A 21,621-nucleotide genomic window follows, 5' to 3' on the forward strand; every position below is an offset into this window, starting at 1 on the left:
AAACAAAAAATGCATTTATTAGTATTTGCATTTTAATAATAAACATATTCTATTGGGATACTTTTATAAATTTAAGTACTTATTTAGTAACCCTGGTAGGTAATCAGTGCTACCAGTACATAAAACAAAGATCCCTATTACTGTTTGACTGATGAGTATTTCATCGAAAGCAAAAACAAGAAAGTAATGATCTGCTTTGATGACTCAACTTAATGAGATTTAAACCAATCTTTTACATTAAACATAATTTGGATGTTATGACTCGTTAATTATTTAATACTCAGTAGCTTCAAAATGGTTGGAAAAATTGAACTAAACGAATGTCTTCGAGATTCTCCAAAATTCAGGTAAGTAGTTTTTGTTTACAAATTCGTTGTGTATTAATTGTTTGATTAAATTATAGGAGTTTATTGGAGGAAGAGGAAGTAAGTGTAGATCAATTGGAAAATAAGTTGGAAAAAATTTTAAAAGTATGTGGTTCTATGGTGGATTCTGGAAAAACATATGTCGGCCAACAAAGGTAAATCAACTATAATTACATTCGATTCAAACCGTAAATTAATCCAGTTTATTATCAAGCTTGTTCTAGAAGAAATATCATAGAATCTGTTTATTCTAGCTTGTTTGCCAATAGTTTGTGGGACCTGAGTACCCATTTCAAAGAAGATCCTATGGTATTATCGTCGTTAAACAAACTGATTCATAGCCTTCAAGAAATGAACAAGTTTCATACTATATTATTAGATCAAGCGTCCAGAACGATTTTGAAAAATCTTACATCTTTTATTAAAAAGTAAGTACAAAATAATTTCAAAAATTAGTAAATTTTATTGCAGTTAAATAAAAATTGAAAAAATATTGTTTTCCTAGATCAATTTTGCAGAAATTAAATTAACTCGATATTAATTCAATCAAGTGAAAGCATTATTACTAAATTTAATTGTTTCATTATGTTTTTCTGCTTGTTGGATGTTTAATTGGCAAATAAAGTGAAAGTAGTAATATTAATAGAATTAACAATGAGGATGGTCATTGTATGAAAATTATTTTTATGCATGATAAAAATATAAATGAGAAATTTAAATTCATGCATTCAAAAATTAATCCCGTGTGAGAATCTTGAATATTCTGTTTCGTCTTTATAATATTCCCTTTAAAAATTTTATTAACTTGGTAAAATGGGGTTTAAACACTTTCAATGCTGATATAATTGGATATCCAGCCCCAGAAGCAAAGTTTTTTTAGAAATATTGAAACTCTAGACTGGTTCTGGCATGAAAATAACATTTATTAGGGATAAATCGTAACAGTGATGCCAAAAAGGCAATGACACCTTCTTTGTGAATGATAATATATAAAATTATATGCTAAAAGAATTTACTTGAAGCAGCTGTCTGATTCTTGTCCAAAGCCTTAGTTCATAGTAGCATTGTGGGTTACCAAGGGTAGTTAAGGTAAATATACTACTAGTAGAACCCTTAAGACTTCGAACAAACTTTCCATCTTTGATATCACATTATTATGAAATATTCTACTTAAGAATGAATCTAACACCTTTTCATTAGGGGTGAAATTTTTGTTAGAGATACTGAAAACGCATGTACCAGTACTGGTACACATATTTACCCCCTGCACCAGAATTGGGACACTTATTGATCCAGAAGTGGGACATTTTTAATAAAATTGTTTTATCAAACAAAAATGAAAATAAGTTTAAAAATTGCAGTTTGTGAACCACACAATTAACCCTAAATATAATAATAATTATAAAAATATAAAACTAAAAACATCCAATCCAATAAATATTATTAATTGCCCTGGAGGTACAATCAACATTATTTTTTGCAAATAATTAATATTGACATTGCAAATATCATTAAGTACATTATATTATTCAATAAATAAAATGTTTATAATTCTCTATTATTTATTTTCTTTCCTCAGTGTAATTGAAAAAGTTTTGAATCTTATGCATCGTCTAAAAAATGTAACACTTTCAGTCCTTGGCATACAAATAACTTTTGAGTTTTAACAATCGAAAATGTTCAGTTTTAGTACAACAAGCTAGAAAATGGTGTTTAAATAAAAAATACAAAATTGCGAAAAATTAAAATTCTTTATAAATATTTTGTTGGTTAACATGTTTTTTTATTAAAAATTCTTAGACATTTTTATACTTTTATTTAGTAAACTAGTTTTAAGTGAAGTTGATGGGAGGTTTTGACTTAGTAGAAGATTCAGGTGAATTCTGGAAATGAGCTGTGATTAGAAAAATTATAGTCGAAACAGATATTGCACGTTAACACAAAAGTAGTTTTCGGTATGATTTGAAAATGTTGTTTTGAAATATATGACCAGGAATAAGACATTAAAAACAATTTTCCCCATTGTATTTCAGCGACATAAAGCAGGTAAAAGATTATAAACAGCATTTCGAGAAAATATCTACAGAATATGACAACGTTCTATTAAGAAATTCACATACGCCACGTAGTAAACCACAAGAAGTCGAAGAAATTCAAAACGTACTAGTGGCAGTTAGGTCTTGCTTTGGTCATCAAACTTTAGACTATGTTAATAGTATCAGTGTATTGCAATCGAAAAAAAGGCACGAGATATTAAGCACAGTAAGTATCAATATATACAGAATGATTAGAATTAAGGGAAGTTTATTTGGTATGGTTGTTGTTTTATATGCTTTGAAATATTTTCATTTCAAAACTAGACATGGTGATTAAATTTCCAAGATGCGCGATAAGCCACGACCAACTGTGAAAATTATCACTAAAACTGCTTGTCTCGATATAATTGCTATTGTAAAAATTAATTTACAGTAGTTATTGATCACACCTCGTAATATCGATTAGCGGAAATATTTTTATTTTTGCAGTTATTGTCCTATATGCACGCCTGTACGACATATTACCATCAAGGTTCTGATTTATGTGCAGATTTGGAGCCATTTTTTAAAACTTTAGCAGACGAGGTAAGTTGATGGATTATTTTTTATAGATAATTTTTGAGATTTTGAAAATTAATTAAAATCTGTTAAAAAGTTTTTATTTGGGACATATACTGAAGTTTAAGCATACAAAAATCTATATAGGTTGGTTAACATTCAACAGGATGGAACCTTATGGTAAAATGACCAAAGATTATTATAAAATCCTTCGAAAGAATTTGTTAGATATATACAGGATGGTACAGGGGTTTTCTTTGCTGAGAACGATACAAACGACCGATAAGGTGCTTCACAAAAAACCGAAAGGAGGCAATGGGGGCCATTCAAAGTGACAAACCTCTCCTAACCTCACATAACCTTATCTCATCTAAACTAACCACATGTCACATAATCTCATTTTACCTAATCTCACCTAACCTAACGAAAACAATCCGCCGTTTATATATAGGAGGTGCTTCCATTTCGGGTCCCTTTCAAAGCAGATCTTCTAACCTTTCAAGGGAATCTGAGTAGACCCGTCGAGGGGCTTGGATCAGAATGATTACTTTCAAGAGGATTTTTTTTTTCTAATATACTCAAATATTTCGAAAACCATTAATATGGGGGATTTTCTCATCTAAGATTTAGTTCCCTGCACTTTCAGTATGCTTTAATCAGAAAAATATGGAATAAACGTATTTTTTGCAATTTTAGTGGCCAAAATAATTTTGTTTATATTTCCGTATCTATCATTTATTTCATAATAAAACCACGTTTTTTTTAGCGTTTTCGAGGTCGTAGAATCCATTTATCGAGGTCCCATTAATACCAATAATTGCATTGGTTGACTTCCGGTTCGGCTTTTTTCATTAGATTTATGATATGCTTAGGAGATTGAGGCTCAGCTCAAGACATGAAGTGAAAAAAAAATATCTTTTCAAGTTCATTTTTATTCAACATTTGAATTTAGAGCATTTATTAGGTTATGATAACTTTAGCTTCAACTAAGCTACGTTAACTTTAGCTTCGATTAGGTTAGGTTGACTTTAGCTTAGATTGAAGTTAGGTTTATTTCATTTTGGTTTGGTCAACTTTAGATTCGGTTAGATTAACTTTAGCTTCGATTAGGATAGTTTAATTTCAGCTTCAACTAAGTTAGGTTTACTTCAGCTACAATTAGGTTTGGTTAACTTTAGCTTCGATTAGGATAGTTTAACTTCAGCTTCAACTAAGTTAGGTTTACTTCAGCTTCAATTAGATTATGTTGACTTTAGTTTAGATTAAGGTAGGTTAGCTTTAACTTTGATAAGGTTATGTTTACTTCAGCTTCAATTGAGTTTGGTTTATTTTATCTTGATTGGTTGATAATTCGCGATACATTTATTTATAAATCGGTAGTACAAATTTCCGACATTTCAGACTTCGATAAATGGATTTTGAGGCGTCTAAAACGCCAAATAAATGAGTTTTAATTATGATTACAAAACTACCAGATACGGAAGTATGTCCATAATTTCTAACAATTTCTCTTTGACACTTTCTTATCAATAATCTTCACTTAAAAGTCATAAATTTACGGAGATGATCTTATTTATGTTTCTTATTTGAGCACCCAGTAGATAACTAATATTATCTATAATATCAGCATTGTATTTTTTTTCAGATAGGTACAATGAGAAGTGAAACTTACAAGATACAAAAAGAACTGGAAAATACCCATTCGATAGTATCTAATGTTGAACCTTTTTTATTAACCAATGAAAAAAATCATCCATCTATGGAAGGATATTTATTTAAAAGGACCTCGAATGCTTTTAAAACGTGGAACAGGCGATGGTTTTATCTGTATGATAATAAATTAGTATATAGGTACGTTCATCCCTCTTCTAGCATACAGATATACAGGGTGATTCTTAAGAATGTCCAATCTCTGAACTGTAGTTTCTAGACCTCAAAATATGATGATTCAACATGCCTTATGCAAATATTGCTAATTTCTGACATATGTTTATAAGTTTAAATTTAAATTTGGATTTTCTCAATAATTTTTTGTGTTTTCACAATTTCTCTTTGAAAATTTTACGTTTTTTTGGCATGAGGAATCATGTACTCTAATTTAACATTGCTAATAGAGGGCGCTAGTTACACTTGTTTGTGTTAATTAAATCAAAGTAAATTTTTTTTGGGCTAAACTTACAACTAAAATAATAAAAAAATATTAAAAAGCGTTAAATTCTACAAAAAAAAGTTACTCTTCTTTGAATAGTGTAACTCAATCGGTTATCGAGTTATTTGCTTCTAAAAAGTTCAATAAATTTTAATTTTTTCATTAAAAATCTTTAGTATTCCTTAAATATGTAACAATAACAAATTTGTAAACAAAAATAAAAAACTTCAAAGCAAATGCTCACCATTTACTTCAATACACTTTATGATCCGCTTTCGTAAAGATCTCTTAACATTCGTGAATTAAGCCGTGGTTTAATTTTTCGTTTTCTTTTCAAGTAGGCTTGTGTCGCTATTAGACAGCATGTGTAGAAGCAAAAATTGGATAATAATAAGAATTAGTAATACATTAGTATACCATTTATTAACAATTTAGTAATTAACAAGTGTAATAGTTATTTATTAAATAATGCCTAGGCATAACGATTTTTCCAATAATGAGATGCGCGATATGATTTGTGTGTTTGCTCAGTCAAATTGTAGTGGTCGAGCTGCGGCTCAAAGATATTCACAATTATACCCAAATCGAGAGCAACCCAATTACAAACTGTACCGAAATCTTTACAACCGCTTAGATGAAACGGGGTCTTTACGCTTTAAAACTGAGCACGGTGCTACAAAAAAAATCACTGCCGATGAAGAAGATGAAATTTTAATTTGTGTTACGGAGAATCCAGATATCAGTACTCGCCGATTAAGTCTACAAACAGGTATAAGCCAATCATCTATTTTTAGAATACTGAAGAGGGAAAAATTGCATCTATATCATTACACTCCTGTTCAGAATTTATTACCTCAAGATTTACCTAAGCGTCTACAATTTGCCCATTTTTTGCAAGATGAACAAAATGTTAACCCAGATTTTCTGGATCAATTCTTTTTACTGATGAGGCAACATTTACCAGACGAGGAATATTTAATTATAAAAATAATCATTTGTGGGATTCTGAAAATCCACATGCTATGAGGGAAACACATTTTCAGCACGAGTTTAAGGTTAACATTTGGTGTGGTGTAATATGTTTTAATATATCCTTTTGAACTGCCAACCAATATAAATATATATATATATATATATATATATATATATATATATATATATATATATATATATATATATATACTCATCAACAATAGAAGTGTTATAACCCTGAAGTAATAATTCATTAACCTCGATTTTTTGGTAAAATTATGATTAAATTTACGACGGTTTATAACCACAAACTGCAGATGTTATCATTAGGGGTAGGTATTTCATTCGAATCATAACCATTTTGGACCCTTAATTTCTGCTCAACAATTTTATGAGTCGTTGTAAAGATAGTTCTGAAAATGGAGAAAAAATTGAGTATGGAGCTGTCATTAAATGTATGGTTTTTGAAAGGCAATACACAGCAAAAAATGTGTCGAAACAATGGATTGCGAAGGGAGAATCTGCTCTGAAAAAGTCCAAGACTGTTTCTGTTTCTTGACTATTTGTCAAAATATAAAAAAAATAACAGGACAGTATCATCGGTGAAATTTCTTGATGAAATAAATAAAGGAAATGCAAAGAAGCGATTGTATTTAAAGACACAAAAACTGTATTTCTATCAGAACACTGCACCTTATTCACAACATCTGGCACCTAAAGACTTTTTTCTCGTTTCCTAACCTCAAAATTTCTTTGTAAGCGAGATTTTTATCGGATTAGAAAGTTGGAGCATCACCAGTAGAATTAAAAGAAGACTTACTTTGTTGAATAGGGATTCAAGTCTTGAGAGGTATTAGTGATCCAGACATTTTTGGGGTTTGTATGACTAATTCCGGGACTTATCTCGAGATTAGATATACCGAAAAAATAATCACACTCTTAAGTATCAACAAAAAAAGTGTTGTGTTTATGTTTCATCTTCAACCCTTGAATGTATTTTATTGAGGAAAAATCCTGAAGAGGAAAAAATATTCCACGCTTGCTGGTGGGTTGGATAGTTGATAGAAATTCCAAGGCTCTTGGAAGATTACATCTCCGACTATCAACAATTTGCATATAAAAATATTTCTTGGCTAATAATCTGTCCGTGGTGTCCTATTTTTTTGTCCGCCTCTGTATTGGAGTTGAACATTGCTGTAAAGCCTTTTCCAATTTAACTTTTAAGGGCTCATTCTCCGCTCTAAAAATTTCTGCATTGGGTATCTCATCGTCGTCGCTGTTTTCTCTTCAGGAACTAACTTTGTTTATCTAACCAGATCAAAAGCTTTTCTAAGTTAGATTTAATTATAGAAATATTTGTATTCTGTACTGAGAGTTTACCTTCAATCTCTGAAGACGATTCCTTGTTTATCGAAACGAGCGTCAAACAGTGTAATTGTGAGTGTTGGTGTAGTGGTAGTGTAAACAGTGTACCTACCACTACACCAACACTCACGATTACACTGTTTGAAACGCGTTTCGATAACCAAGTTATCGTCTTCAGAGACTGAAGGTAAACTGTTTACCACGCGACAGAAAGTGTAATTGTGAGTGTTGGAGTAATGGTAATGTAAACATTGTGATCAGTATGATTATAACCAACGGTTTCATAAATTTCAACTTGGTGGTCCTTCAACTTTTAATGGTTTAAACCGCTATTAAAAGGATTGTACGAGTTGTTACAACCACGCAACATCTTTAATCGGAAACAGGTTGGAAAACGAGAAACATTTTGAAATAGTTGAGTCCTTCAACTATCTACGAACTACGGATGATGATACAAAAGATCTAGAAAATCGGATAGCAAAGGGTAGCAGAATAATAAGGTGGTTGAATAATATTCTTAAAGCAAAAATTAACTACTGTACTGTATGGAAATGATTCCTTGGTGTTAACCCAGAAGAGTGCAGATAAAATAGAAGTATGGGAGAGGAAAGTATACCGAAATAGTCTGTGGAAATGAACAATGAGTCATGTAGAATAATGCTAGAGATATTTTGAAATATTTATTCAAGGTATGGAATGTCTTCTTTTCTCTTCCTCTATTTCTCGCTTTTATTTTTCTGGCTTCTAATATTCTCCTGACTCATCCTTTTCATATGGTTGAACCATCTCTGCAAATTTTCTTCTATGTATTGTCCTGCAAATTTTGTATTCAAAATTTGTCTGTATGATTCGTTTCTAATGTGGTTCTTAATTATCCGGAGGAATTTCCGTTGTTTATATGATGAATCAACTGCCAATCCTTTCTGTCCTGACAATGGTGCCTCTAACGTCGAACGTCCTCCAACCATCGAAGGCGCGATCTTCCTCTCAGTCGCGGTCCTTCAGGACATGGCTCTGCGCTGGTATCGAACATCTGTATTAAATTAGGGGTCTTCAATCATAAATATGATGATTTCAAAATTACCAAAAAAACGAGGTCGATAAATTATTCCTTCTGGTTGTGAGTAAAGCCATTAAATGTATTTCCTCATTTTAGGAAAAGGTCAGGAGAAGAACAGGAAACAGTAATGGAAGATGATTTAAGATTGTGTACCGTAAAACCAGTAGTCGATGGTGAACGAAGATTTTGCTTCGAAGTATTGTCACCACTTAAGTAAGTGTTCAGAAACAATTTTGGTATCAGTTGTTGGGAATCACACTCTATATTATACCAATAATCACGATTATCCTATCAAACGAGCGTTTCGACTATTTTTATTATCTTCAGAGACCTAAAAGAGTTTCAAAATGATTTGTTTCGTTTTTTAGATCGTTTTAAGGTTCTAAAATATGAAAATTGGAAAAAAAATGATATCTTAGCTATAAAAACATTAATTCGACCATTTAATCCAGAGTATTGATGCAATAAACCATTTTTTTTTCAATTATAGTCATTGTTTTGGAAAAAGAATCAACCAAAAATAATTTCGATTCTAATAACTACATTGAAAAACAATTTTATTTCGTTTAAATACAATTTTTAGTAATTTTTTTCATAAATAAAGGATTTAAAACTTTTCGTGGTAAAATTTTTGTTTATATACGATAAATAATAAAATTGAAAGTTTTTAGTTATATTCACACACGGTTTAATAATTGAGTTTTTCTCGAATTTTGAAAGTTATTGACGTAATTTTTTCAGAATAAAACTTTACATTATGTTTTCATCATTTTATCTTGATTTAACACTGTTGCATAATATAGCTCGTCACATTATGTCTTTGTTTTCTTAATCATATGTTATTATTTACTTTTATTAATTATCCCTCGCTTCGATTTCTATCAACCCTATTTTTTATATTTATTAATTTTTCTAGAAGCCACATGTTGCAAGCTGATACTAAAGAAATGTACGATTGTTGGATAACAGCTTTGCAGAAAGGAATCGGTGCAGCCATCCAAAGAGTTCAAAGTATGGATTTCGATAGATTGAAAACTGGTGATGATAACATCTTACCATATACTAACAATATTTCTGGTAAATACCAAAGACAAGGTGATAATAACAATCGTACTAAAAAAAGGTGAGTGATTGTTATTATTATTTACCTCACATTTTTTTTTGTTTTCGAAAGATTTACTCGAGTATCAAATATTTCCTTCTATTCTTCTGAATCTTCCTTACCTTTCAGGTAGTTTTGGAAATAACAACTTATTCTAAGAAATTATTATAATAATGTCAAGATTTATGAAGACATTTCTTTGTATAAATTCTGTGGATGATATAACAGATCTACTTCCTTTTTAGATTAGATGAGAAACTTGAGGTCTTTTTAATTTTAGTTTCCAATCCAGGAAATGTCTTTTAGGTACAAGGATGTGAATTCCTTGAAGCCGGGAGTGTTTTTAGAACTCTGGAACTAGATGGCAAGCTGTAGATGTTCCAGCAACAAGAGCAGCTCTGATAGGAGGCACAATAGATTTCAAAACCGCAGTATAATGTTACCTGTTATATACGAGATGTGATAAAAAAAAATAAAAAATAAATATCCTAACGTTGAAGAAAGGAAGGTTCCTATAGAATGACTTAAGTCTGATTTATTTTTAATAATATCAGAAATAGTGCAAAACGTTTCTCATTTAGCACTTTTTTTATTTTCGGAAAGTTATGCTGCATGAAGCTAAATCTGGAAAGTAAGGAGGATGTGGACAAACAGCAAGACTTTTGTTATGATAAATATGAGCCCATTTTGCAGGTCCTTGTTTCCACTAAGCTTTTTCATAATCAATTCTTGTTTGTATGAACAAAATTGTTTCTAAATTTTCATCGATTTGTGAGGTTACTCCAATGCTTATTTGTTCTTAAGCCCTATTAAATTGTTAATATAACTTTTTATTATCACCATATACAGATAATTACATTATATTAGTTCCTTTGATCCTTTGTTACAACTTGAAACTATATGTGATGTCAATGCTTTAGGTCAGATCCATATTTCAAATACGATCTTACTAAAGTGGGTATAGAAGAAGACTGATAAGTCGAAATGAGATCAAACTTCTCACTGATTGTATCAACACAAGTTGGTACGAGATTTACTACATTGTGCACCAAAACTCAAAACTTAACTCATAAATTTAAAGATTTGATTTGTGTGATAATAAATAATTGTTACCTTCGTTATATTGCAAAGATTTTTTTGTAAAACGCTGATAGTTTCTATTATCTTTTTGCAACAGTTCCTCATTTTAATTTCAATATCAGTATGTATGTATATGTTTTGTTAAATCTTTTTATTTATTTATATGAAAATTTATTAGGTTTATTTTTTTATTACACCTCGTATATAGAATTTGAATATATTATTTCATATTATCCCAATTTATTATTCAAATTTTCTTTTGAATAATAGAATATTTGGTTTTTATTTGTGATAAAATTTATTATTCAAATCTTCTGGTACTTTTGCTTTATTGAATATTAGGTTTTTATTTGTGATAAAATTTATTATTCAAATTTTCACCTCGAACTTTTGAATGATTGAATATTTGGTTTTTATTTGTGATAATATTTATTTAGGATGTGGGAGCAACTATTGAAAATACCTGGAAATAATGTTTGCTGTGATTGCAGAAGTCCAAACCCACGATGGGCTAGTATCAATTTAGGAATAACTTTATGTATCGGTAAGTATCATTAGAATATCAAAGTAGTTCGAAAAATCTAAAAATAATCTTCAACCAAATTATTATTTCACTTTTCAAACAAATAAATTATGGCATCCTTCAAAGTACTCTCCTTTAGACAAGATGCACTTCTGCCAACGCCGTTTCCACGTTTCCAACATTTTATTTAACGCCCTTATCGAAATTTACAATTGATACTAAGCCCCCCGATTTACTTATCTCATATTTTGCCTTCCTGATGAATTTTTAGAATGTTCTGGTATCCATAGAGGTCTAGGAGTACACTACAGTAAAGTTAGATCATTAACTTTGGATGATTGGGAACCAGAAGTTATTAAAGTAATGGTAGAATTAGGAAATTTGGCGGTAAATAAAATATACGAAGCTAACGTACCCGATAATACGAACAGACCTACTGAACAATGTCCGGGGTAATTTTAACTAAAAATTGAAAATGACAAATGTAATTTGATTTTATTTTTCAGAGCCGTACGAGAAACTTTCATAAAAGCCAAATACGTGGATAAACTATTCGTGAAATCGTTACCTACTTTCAATAAAACGTCTCCTTCTTCGACCAGAAGCTCTCCGTCGAATAGAAATTCGCGTCCCCCGAGCCTTATGGAAGTTAGAAAATGGAGCGTTCGTAAATTACGTCGAAGACCTCGAAGTTGTGATAAAAAAGACAAGAACGGTTTGAAATCGATGAAGGTTTCTAAGAAAATTGACAAAATTACAGAAACTGGTGAGACGTGTAGTAGCAAAGATGAATATATGAATAATGAATCTTCTAAAAGAAATAGTTTAAAAAGTAGAAGTAGCGTGTTACTTTTTGGTAACGATTTAGATAAGCAGCCAATGGAAGAAGCCATTGATTTAAGTAGTGACCAGGAATCTACTGGAGGAGAAGAGGAAAATGAGACTGTTGGTAAGAACTATTAGAAACAACAAACTGCAGTAAAGTTTTTAGCCAAATTTAGTGTAGATCCAAAAAAAATTTTGCCAATAGTTTCCTTCGATGCAACCCGGTTTCTCACCTTTCTATGATATTTTTATATCAAGGTTATTTTCCTTCAGTTTCAGGGACGACTTTCTCATTTGATTATATATTTCTTTCCTTGGAGCACCTTTCCAGGTCTGGAATCAGCTAGTAATCGCTTGGGGTAAGATCTGGACAATATGATGCCTCGAAAGAGAAGATTTATTGGTTAACGACTTTCTACATGACCTTGGCTAAGAATAAAGCAATCGGACGGTAGTTGCTGGATAGTATATTTTTTCCTTTTTTTTTGCTATTGGCTGGAGCTACAATCTGCAGGAAAGAGACTTCTTTTATATGATAGGGAAAAGAGTTTGTATAGCGGACTTGTTAGTTCCGCTGTGTATTTCTTCAATACGATTGGTGGTATTCCATCGGGGTCAGTGATTTTATTGGTGTTCAGGCCTTGGAGAGGTATTAAAGATGTTCAAGGTTTCTGTGTCAGACATAACATTTTTTGGGGTTTATATTCACATTAACGTCATCTAAAATGGTATGGGAATCAATGCAGTCGATGTATTGACCAGTTGAAAAAAATTGAAAGAGTTTAGTGAAAAAGATCTTTTTGTACCAGAATAACGTAAGGGTGCATAAATGTACAGTTTCCACAGCCAAAATCCAAAAATTAGGCTACAAATTGCTGTATTTTCCATCATAATCTCCGGATTTAGCTCCGATCGATTATATTTTGTTTTATAACAAAAAAAGGATTTGATTCCAATGACAAAATTACACAAATTTTGATAATATCAACAAGAAATTTTTGGATGAATTGTATAATGCTTAAAAGATTTTATTGTTTCTCGGTTTGGGCCTAAATTAATGCACAAGTCGATAGAAAGCATAAATTCCCATAAAATGGCGTATAAAAGTTGTTTGACTCAAAATTTAGTTAAGGGGATATGAAATTAGACAACTCACTTCTCTTATTTACTGTTATTTATTATGAATTTGAAACGATTTTTTTTTTCAGGAGAAGAAGATATTTCTAAACTACAACCAGATTTATTATTGTACAAAGCGGCCGCGGCCCATAACTTGCCAGTGATGTGTGAAGCTTTAGCCTTAGGTGCCGACAAATCTTGGATAAATCCGGATGACAGGGGTAGAAATCCCCTTCACGCAGCAGTATTTAGTGTAAAACAATGTTTATTATTAAATATAAATCGTATAAACGTGTCATATAAAAATAATCAAAATTATAGTTGTAAAGGGTGGTGCAAAAGTCATTGTCCTATGGGAACGTGATAAATGACAATTCTGTTATGATATTTGTAAAGTAAAGATACAAAATACACGTCAATAAGACGTAATCAAACACTACAGCCTTCAATTGCTCACCTAGAGGAGTATAGGACTACAAGACATGTTTTCAGGTCTAAACAGTCCCGGAAAATATCACTGCTAAGGTTGAATATATTTTAGAGGACTTGAAGGGGTAAATACATAATTGAGCATTAATTGGAACACAGAATTAAGGAGGAATGTTAGAAGATGTTTCCTTACAAAGTGTTTCTATCCAATGACCACCATCCCAACTTCACATCAAAAATCAATTTGAGACTTCTTCTTTGCGGATACGTGAATTATTTTTGGAGGCACAGACATTATACTCTCTTCAAGTTTGTGTATAGTGTGGTGTCATTAATTGTAACTGGGGGTTCCAGAAAGATGGAGTATAAACTCCACGACTTTCAAACGAAATTCTGAAGATCTCTTAACTTGTCGTTTTAGTAATTTGCACAGGCCGACAAAATCGTCTGATTTAACCGTTCTAGATTTTTTTAGGTCTTTGTTAACAAACCTCAGACTCTCAAAGAGAATATCTTCGGGAAAGTGTGAATATATCCTGGTAATATTAATGGAAAATGATAATTTTTTTATTTAATTGTTCATGTATTAAAAAAATTGCAGTAAAAAATTGAGTTATTTGACTTTTACGCTACCCTTATAGAAACAAATATATACTAGTAGGTCAGGAAAAGTAGGAAAACCACAAAAAATTTTTCACATACATAATATCACATCCTTGATTGAAAATATATCTAGTTTAGTAACAAATTGAGCTGAAGCTTTGTGGGTACAGTTTGGGCACTCGAACTTTGGGACTTTCATGCTTATGTGTCATTTTTGCTCAAAAAAATCATAAAATTAAACACGAAAATTATAGAAAATCCTCCCTATAACATACCATAACATTTATAATGACAATTTTCGTATTTATTCAATGAATTATTATATAATTTGAAAAGAAATTAATTTGTAGATTAGCTGCTTTAGTTCGATTCTATTTAAGTAGCAATAATTAATTTTGAAAAATTTAGTTTCAAGTAATTATGGAACTGATTATTGTGCTACCTCTTTACCATTCTCGACCCTATGACTATAAATACTCTGTTAGTTATAAATTAATATTCACTTTGTCTGCTTTGTTAATTCATTTTATGTGCATACAATATATTATTTTAATTGAGATATGTCAGGTTAAAATCTGTCGAACGAAAAAGGTTTTCTCAAATTTCAAATAAACGTATTTTTGTCTAATCAATTTTTCATAGGTATCTTTATCTATAAAATATTCGAACACGCTAACGGAGACCCAATAATATCCGTAATAGCATTGTCGTAGGCGTCAGTATGTGATAGCGACGTGGCGTACGATTTTGTTCTTTTTTCACTTTTTATGATTCCAAGTTTAAGTAAACAACTTTTAGTTGTAGAACTTTGTGTTCTATCCGATAAAAATGCTAATGAACCTATTTTAATGTTGAAAATAGTTTACAAAGAAGACGCTAAGAAAAAAAACAACTCAAGTATACGAGTTGTTAGCACGGTTTAAGAATAGTGTTAGATTGGTTGATGACAACCCTTATTGTGGAAACTCGTCGACGGTTCCAATCGTGATAAATATTGAAAAAAATCAAAATCTTGTGCCCATAGACCATAAAGTGATAATTTATCAACTGGTAGTAACTAAAGACCTGATTTTGTAGCAGACAAGAGACTAATTCTTCTACCAATACAATGTATCTACAGTCATAACTGTTTTGGGTTAAAAATGAAATACCTCGGTATATTTCTCGCCTGACCTGACCTCGTGTGAATTATTCTTATGGTATTTAAAGATACCGAATCCACAACATTGAACAGGTCAAGAGAAAAATGAAAAAATAGCTGTCTGTCAATTCTGCAAATGAGAAAAAAACAGTATAAGCACCAAGCAGAACAATCTATTAGTTAAGCTGGAGTTTCTGGAACCGTTGGTGATATTCATACTAAACACACTGTTTACACAAACACTTACAATTACACTACCACACACGCGTTTCTTCAGAGACTGGAGGTAAGCAGTAGACTTTAGTCTTTGAAGACGATAACTTGGCTATCGAAACGCTCGTCAGACCAGTATAAATGTATTAGTTATAATGGAGAGTATTAATTGAATATTTTTAAAAAAATAATTGTGGTTATTTTTGGGTCCTCGAATATCTTCTTTTCGATTTTTTTTTTGATAATTTGATTTCTCGAAACAAAATACAATGATGGTTTTATTATAGGGATCTGTGATGCCTTGTGCCTATTTAATTCTCAACGGTGCGAAAATCAATGCTCAAGATCAAGACGGAAAAACTCCTCTTCATATAGCCACTCAAGAAGGTCATACGGCGCAGGTGTGTTTATTTTTGAAACACCGAGCCAATCAACATTTAAAAGATGACGAAGGTAAAGTCCCGCTCTCTATAGCCGAACAAAAGGAAAACGCTGATATTGTAACTTTGTAAGTGATTTTTTATACATATATAAATAAATGTTTTTAATTTCTTATTACTTAGACCTTTTATGTATGTTTATGAAAAATTCTAACGTTTCTACTACCTTCAGTCTAAATCACCGAAAAACAAAAAATGTAATATTATATAGCAAGTGCCTTGTACTAATTATGAAATCCTCTGTTTGTTGAAATAATTGATTCTCCAATATAATGTTTATTTGATTCTTGTTTCAGGCTACGGTTAGGTAGATTAAATGAAGAAATGAAAGATTCCGAATTGGGAGTAACGGGCGACGATACATTCAACGATGTAGTCCGCGATTTCTCACGATTAGCGTATTCTCATCCAGAAAAATTGCTGAGACCAAAAATCGAAGAAGACAACAACGGTTAATCTGTTTCAAGTTTTTTTAACTTATTATATTAATAAATTATATTAACGCTAGTTGTTAGTTTGTAGAAGATGCGGACCTCCAAGGGTTTCCTAGTATGACGAAGACCAATTTTTTACATCATGTTTGAAGGTACTGTTCCAGGTAGTCCAGGTATTTTTGGTCGTTTCTCCCCCATCTGCCCGTACAGTCTTTCTTCTTTGTTTTTTTCCTCTAATTTTACTTTTACATCACCAAATCTTATTATGCTGCCAATGTTTTTTTCAAGAAACAGTGGAGATAATGAGAACCAGTTTTATGTAATCGTAGTGTGTTTGGTCGTTTCTTGTTCCTCTTCTGTTCTACTGGTTTTTTTTCATATTTTCTTCTAATTCCTTTATTATTTCTCCAATTTTTCAAATGCCTCGAATTTTATTTCCTAGGAATTACAGTGATGAAGATTAGTTGTTAAAGTATGTTTTAGGTGATAGAGATAGGTGTGTTGGTTTTTATCTTCCTATCAATTTTCTGCCCTCTTTTCCTGTCCCTTTCCATATATTTTTTTTAATTTCATTATAAACTCGCCAGTTTTTGACATAATTTCAACTATTATCTAAAAACATTTGGAAGGATTAAGAACAATTTTCATACTGTGTTCTAAATGATAGAAGTGGGTGTGACGGGCCCTTTTGGTTCCTCTTCTACCCACAAAGTCTCTCCAGCTCTTACTGTTGCTCCTTTTTCATATTTTCTTTTAATTTTCTTACAAAATTCCCAACTTTTGACATACTTTTAATTTCATTTACTGGGAATACTTGTGATGATAAATATAAGCTTTTGAATCATGTTTTAGGTTATATAACTAGGTGTGTTGAGTCCTTTTTGCTCCTTTCCTGTCCACAATGTCTCTTCGCTCTTTACTGATTTTGCTTTTTCATATCTTCTTCTAATTTTCTTATGAAATCATCAATTTTTCACATACTTCTAATTGTATTTCCTACAAAGACTTGAGATTATGGAGAACAGGTTGAGTCTTTTTTGTTCTGCTTCCAAAAGGTCTCTCTGCTGTTTTTTCCTGTTCCTTTTTCATATATTTTCCTAAAACCGCTAATTTTTGACATAATTTCAACTTTAATCTCTAAGAACAGTTGGAAAGATGAAGAACAATATTCATACTGTGTTCCCAGTGATAGAGGTGGGAGTGTTGAGTCTTTTTGGTTCCTCTTCTGCCCACAAAGTCTCTCCCGCTCTTATTGCTGTTCCTTTTTCATATTTTCCCCTGATTTTCTTATAAAATCCAAATCTATTTTTGACATTCGTTCATCTTTTTTCCAGTTGAAAAGATGAACAGTTTTCATAATATGTTCTAAGAGATAGAAGCAGGTTTGTTTTTATTCTTCTACTGTCCACAATGTCTCTCCATTCTCTACTCCTGTTTCTTTTTTGTATCTTATTCTAATTTTGATTTTATATCACCAATTTCTGTTATGCTTTCAATTTTATTCCATAGAAAAAGTTTATGTGACTGAGACTAGTTTTGATATTGTGCCATCGTCGTTTTTTTCTATCTACAATAACATGATCCCTTCTCTTTGCTCTGGCCCATCATGTGGGGTCCAGAATGTTCATTATGTGCAGATAAACAAAAAGTCATAGCTTTTCTAATAATTCTATGCCATTTCCATAGATATCTTTAGTTTAGACTCCTAATTCATCGATGACTTTCTTCAATAATCCCTAGTCAATGGTGGTCAGTTCTGGAGAATATGGTGGGCGTGTAACTGATTCAAAGTTCAATTATCATCAGTTTTATCGACTTGTTTTTTCTTCTGCAGATGCCACAGTTTCTTGTCTTTTAGGGGAATAAATATTATGTCAAAACGTTTACTCATTCCTTTCCATAAGTTGAGAATAGATCTTGTTTTTTCTACGATGGTTTTTTAAGAACAGTTGGGATGATTTAGACCATTTTTCATTGGTGGTCGTCCAAGAAGTCAAGTCCCATTTCCACTGTCTTTTTTTGTTTCCAGCATGTTTTACTCTCCAAAATGTTCAATGCATATAAAAAAATAATTAGACGTTAAAGTTTGGTGGCTCCTTACTGCGTTTTGTGAATCAAAGTATGTCAATTCTGAGGAATTGAATTTTGTAATGATGTGATTCCAGATTTTTGTCCAAAAAAGCACTAGCCATTTTGAAGGTTTCAATTTAGAAAAATTTCTCTGAAATATATTTATAATGTGAGGTTTTAAAAAATTGAATTTCATTTTTTCTGAAAAGATCCTTTTTGGTTAAAAAAAGGTTTTGAAAAATTATTATTTCAAAATATGTATCGAAATCAAAAAATAAAAATCCTTTTGTTTTTAAAAAAAAAAACCTATTTTCAAAGTAGAATAAAAAAACTTTATATCTTGAAACCTTCATTTTTTTCCTCTTTCACGTTTTTTGTACTACATTTTTTGAAAAAAATTTTTCTTTTTTGACTTTTATATGCATTTGTTCTTATTTTGTTGAAGGTAACTTGGTTGTCACAAAGAACCTTCACATAAATGAAAACTCTCGTTACATTTTGAATAATTGTTTTCCTAAAAAATTCTAAAACAGTAACTTTCTAACCATCTGTTCAAGCTATTAAAAAAATTGATACTTGTAACAAATTTTTTCGAAATTAATCAGAACAACATTGTCCAATGTCAATAAAAGTGCCTTTCTTTTGTAAACATAATCTGGATATAAATACTTCAAACATTGAAAGCATATAACACGATTTTCTAAACAAAGGATTTGAACTAAAGGCGGCTACTTCTTTCGAATATGCCTCTAGAGACGTTGTTGTAGAGTGAGGTCTCTAAAAGGTTATGTCAGTGGTAACTTTATTGTATAATCACCAGTTCTTCGTGATGATTTATCTTGATTTTAGGTCGTTTTGCTATTAAAATCAGTTTAAAATAACAGGTAAAGGTATTTATCATCATGAAATCATCACGAAAAACTTATAAAATGATCTAAGAAATAAAAATTTGAAGAAAATAACCAATTTTTCACTAACTACTGGTTTGATACATGTTTGTCTTGTGTCTGATAAAAAGGAACTGTCTTCTTAGGTTACCAGGATTCTATTTATATTTAAATTGTTCTTCACACTTCAAGGATACCTTCCACTTAACACCCGATGTACTAAAACTCCCATGCCATTAACAGTAAAATGAAAAAGGCGTTTACTGGGGGCTTACAATAAGGCGGTATGGTAAAAACCAATGTTTCACATGGACTGGAGTAACATTTAATTCGATATAGATTCCCATGAATTTATGGTTGAGTTTCACTCTCAGTCTCATGTGGAACACCAAAAACTGTATTGAAACTGTTGTGGGTGTTAAATGGAACGTACCAGAGACCCCACTCACCGTGTAACCAACTAGTGAGCATTAAAATTGTAGCCTTCATCAGATGACATTACATTGTTGCTAAATTTATTACACTGTTTACATTCATATATTTATTTGTAAAATTTAGATATTTTTTTTTAATTTTTTTAAACGTGTATTTGAAAACCTTAACAGCGAAAATAAAATGAAATCACCTTGTGCCAAAAAATATATTATATGCATATATTATTATGCCTCATTTAGGAAAAATGTCATTTTATTATAATTTTTTTGGAATTAATTATTATTTTATTTAATATTTTATTTTGAATATTATAATGAATTGTACACAAAATAATAGTAAAATTTTGAAATGTAACTAATTTTGACGTTTCATGTATATCTCTGTTTTCTTTAAATTTCCTTGCGGCACTTCAGGCCTACGACTAATTTTTTTACAATTAAAAAAATTACAATATATATATATATATATATATATATATATATATATATATATATATATATATATATATATATATATATGTAGTAGTAGTGCAAGAAGAATAAAACAGAACTTAAATATATATATATATATATATATATATTTCAGTCCTCTGTTCTTTCTCTCCACTCAGTCATTCCAACTTTTCTCAAATCTGATGTTACCTCTTCTATCTATAGTAGAAGTAGAACAGTAGGTGTAGTAATAGATTTTGGTCTTGATTATCGTTTTTGAAGGTTTTAAGGTAAAGATCTGGTCCTCTGTGCTTGATGTTCACCGATTTCTTGGATATGGATTGGCCAAAATTTTGTTGGTCACATCCAGCAGGTCTCGTCACCTTTCTTATAGATAGCAGCGTTGTTCCAATAATTCCGTAACATAGAAATTCTAAAGCATTGGTCTTGATTATTGCTCTGTAGTGTTTTTAACATAGGAATTTAATCCTCTGTTCTTCGTACAATGTTCTTATGGATTCTATAAAATGTTTTACAATTTTTGCTTCTTTTTTCTCTCCAATATATCCAATAGTTGAGTGGTGGGTGGGTTAAATGGAATGACGAACTGAGACATGCATTCAGTTCACGGTATTTCAATCCAAAAATTCCAATACAAAAATAAAATGAAAATAGGAAATCTTAATTACTAGGCATTAATCAAACTTTTCAATCATTCGTCAAATGATTTACTTATTCTGTAAAGCAAAAGTTGGTGCTGCATCGGTAATTGATATTTGAATTTTCTACTACTTCATACTTTTCTTCTAATGTCGATCAAATCTTCCACTTTTTCCGAAAAAAAATCTCATATCTCATAAAAACGTGTATTTCTACTAAATTTATGAAAAAAATGCTGTCAATAATTATTTTTTTAATTATTATGTGTACAAATCATTATAGTAGGTACACCCTGTATAGTCCTTTTTTGTATTTAATACATATATTTACCAAATAGTTGTTTACATTCCGTTGCTTTGTATTACTGTATTTTTTATTTTTCGTGAATATACAATTTTATGATTATTGACTGTTATTTATATACGAGGTGTGAACAAAAAATATCTATAGCAGAAATTCCTCATGCCATCTATTTCTAATAGTATATTCCATATTCCCTTGTATTGAAACTAAGTAACAAGTTTTAAGTGATTTCACTATTAAAACCACCTTAGTGGGATTGTGTTTAAAATAGTGATCTGAATAAGGTGATAAGCTTTCTTCCAAATTGAAAAAAATGCCAAAAAAGCTCATAAGATATTGAAATAAAGATAAAAGTATGAGTTATCGCTAGAATGAAGGTGATTAGATTTACTGTGGACAAGTTGTTAAACCAGACTTTGGA

At 30.8% G+C, this 21,621-nt stretch overlaps 1 protein-coding gene across 1 annotated transcript; it reads left to right on the plus strand.

The window, feature by feature from the left end:
- Positions 1 to 146: 146 nt before the first annotated feature.
- LOC130895704 (arf-GAP with coiled-coil, ANK repeat and PH domain-containing protein 2) lies at positions 147 to 19,973 on the plus strand. Its single transcript, XM_057803177.1, has 14 exons — positions 147 to 347; positions 404 to 520; positions 620 to 793; positions 2,399 to 2,627; positions 2,891 to 2,986; positions 4,605 to 4,810; positions 8,602 to 8,718; positions 9,422 to 9,628; positions 11,125 to 11,231; positions 11,482 to 11,662; positions 11,717 to 12,159; positions 13,244 to 13,407; positions 15,828 to 16,048; positions 16,277 to 19,973. The coding sequence occupies exons 1-14, from the start codon at positions 295 to 297 to the stop codon at positions 16,434 to 16,436; spliced, it is 2,475 nt and encodes an 824-aa protein (XP_057659160.1). The 5' UTR covers positions 147 to 294; the 3' UTR covers positions 16,437 to 19,973.
- The last annotated feature ends 1,648 nt before the right edge of the window (positions 19,974 to 21,621 follow it).

Source organism: Diorhabda carinulata, chromosome 6 (assembly GCF_026250575.1).
Source record: "Diorhabda carinulata isolate Delta chromosome 6, icDioCari1.1, whole genome shotgun sequence".
Taxonomy (NCBI): domain Eukaryota; kingdom Metazoa; phylum Arthropoda; class Insecta; order Coleoptera; family Chrysomelidae; genus Diorhabda; species Diorhabda carinulata.

Bases quoted from the DNA above. Each gene is read 5' to 3' on its own strand.
- LOC130895704 (XM_057803177.1), top strand. From the start codon at position 295: ATGGTTGGAAAAATTGAACTAAACGAATGTCTTCGAGATTCTCCAAAA. The intron at 9,629-11,124 runs GTGAGTGATTGT...ATATTTATTTAG, and splicing joins AACAATCGTACTAAAAAAAG to GATGTGGGAGCAACTATTGA. The intron at 16,049-16,276 runs GTAAGTGATTTT...TTCTTGTTTCAG, and splicing joins AACGCTGATATTGTAACTTT to GCTACGGTTAGGTAGATTAA.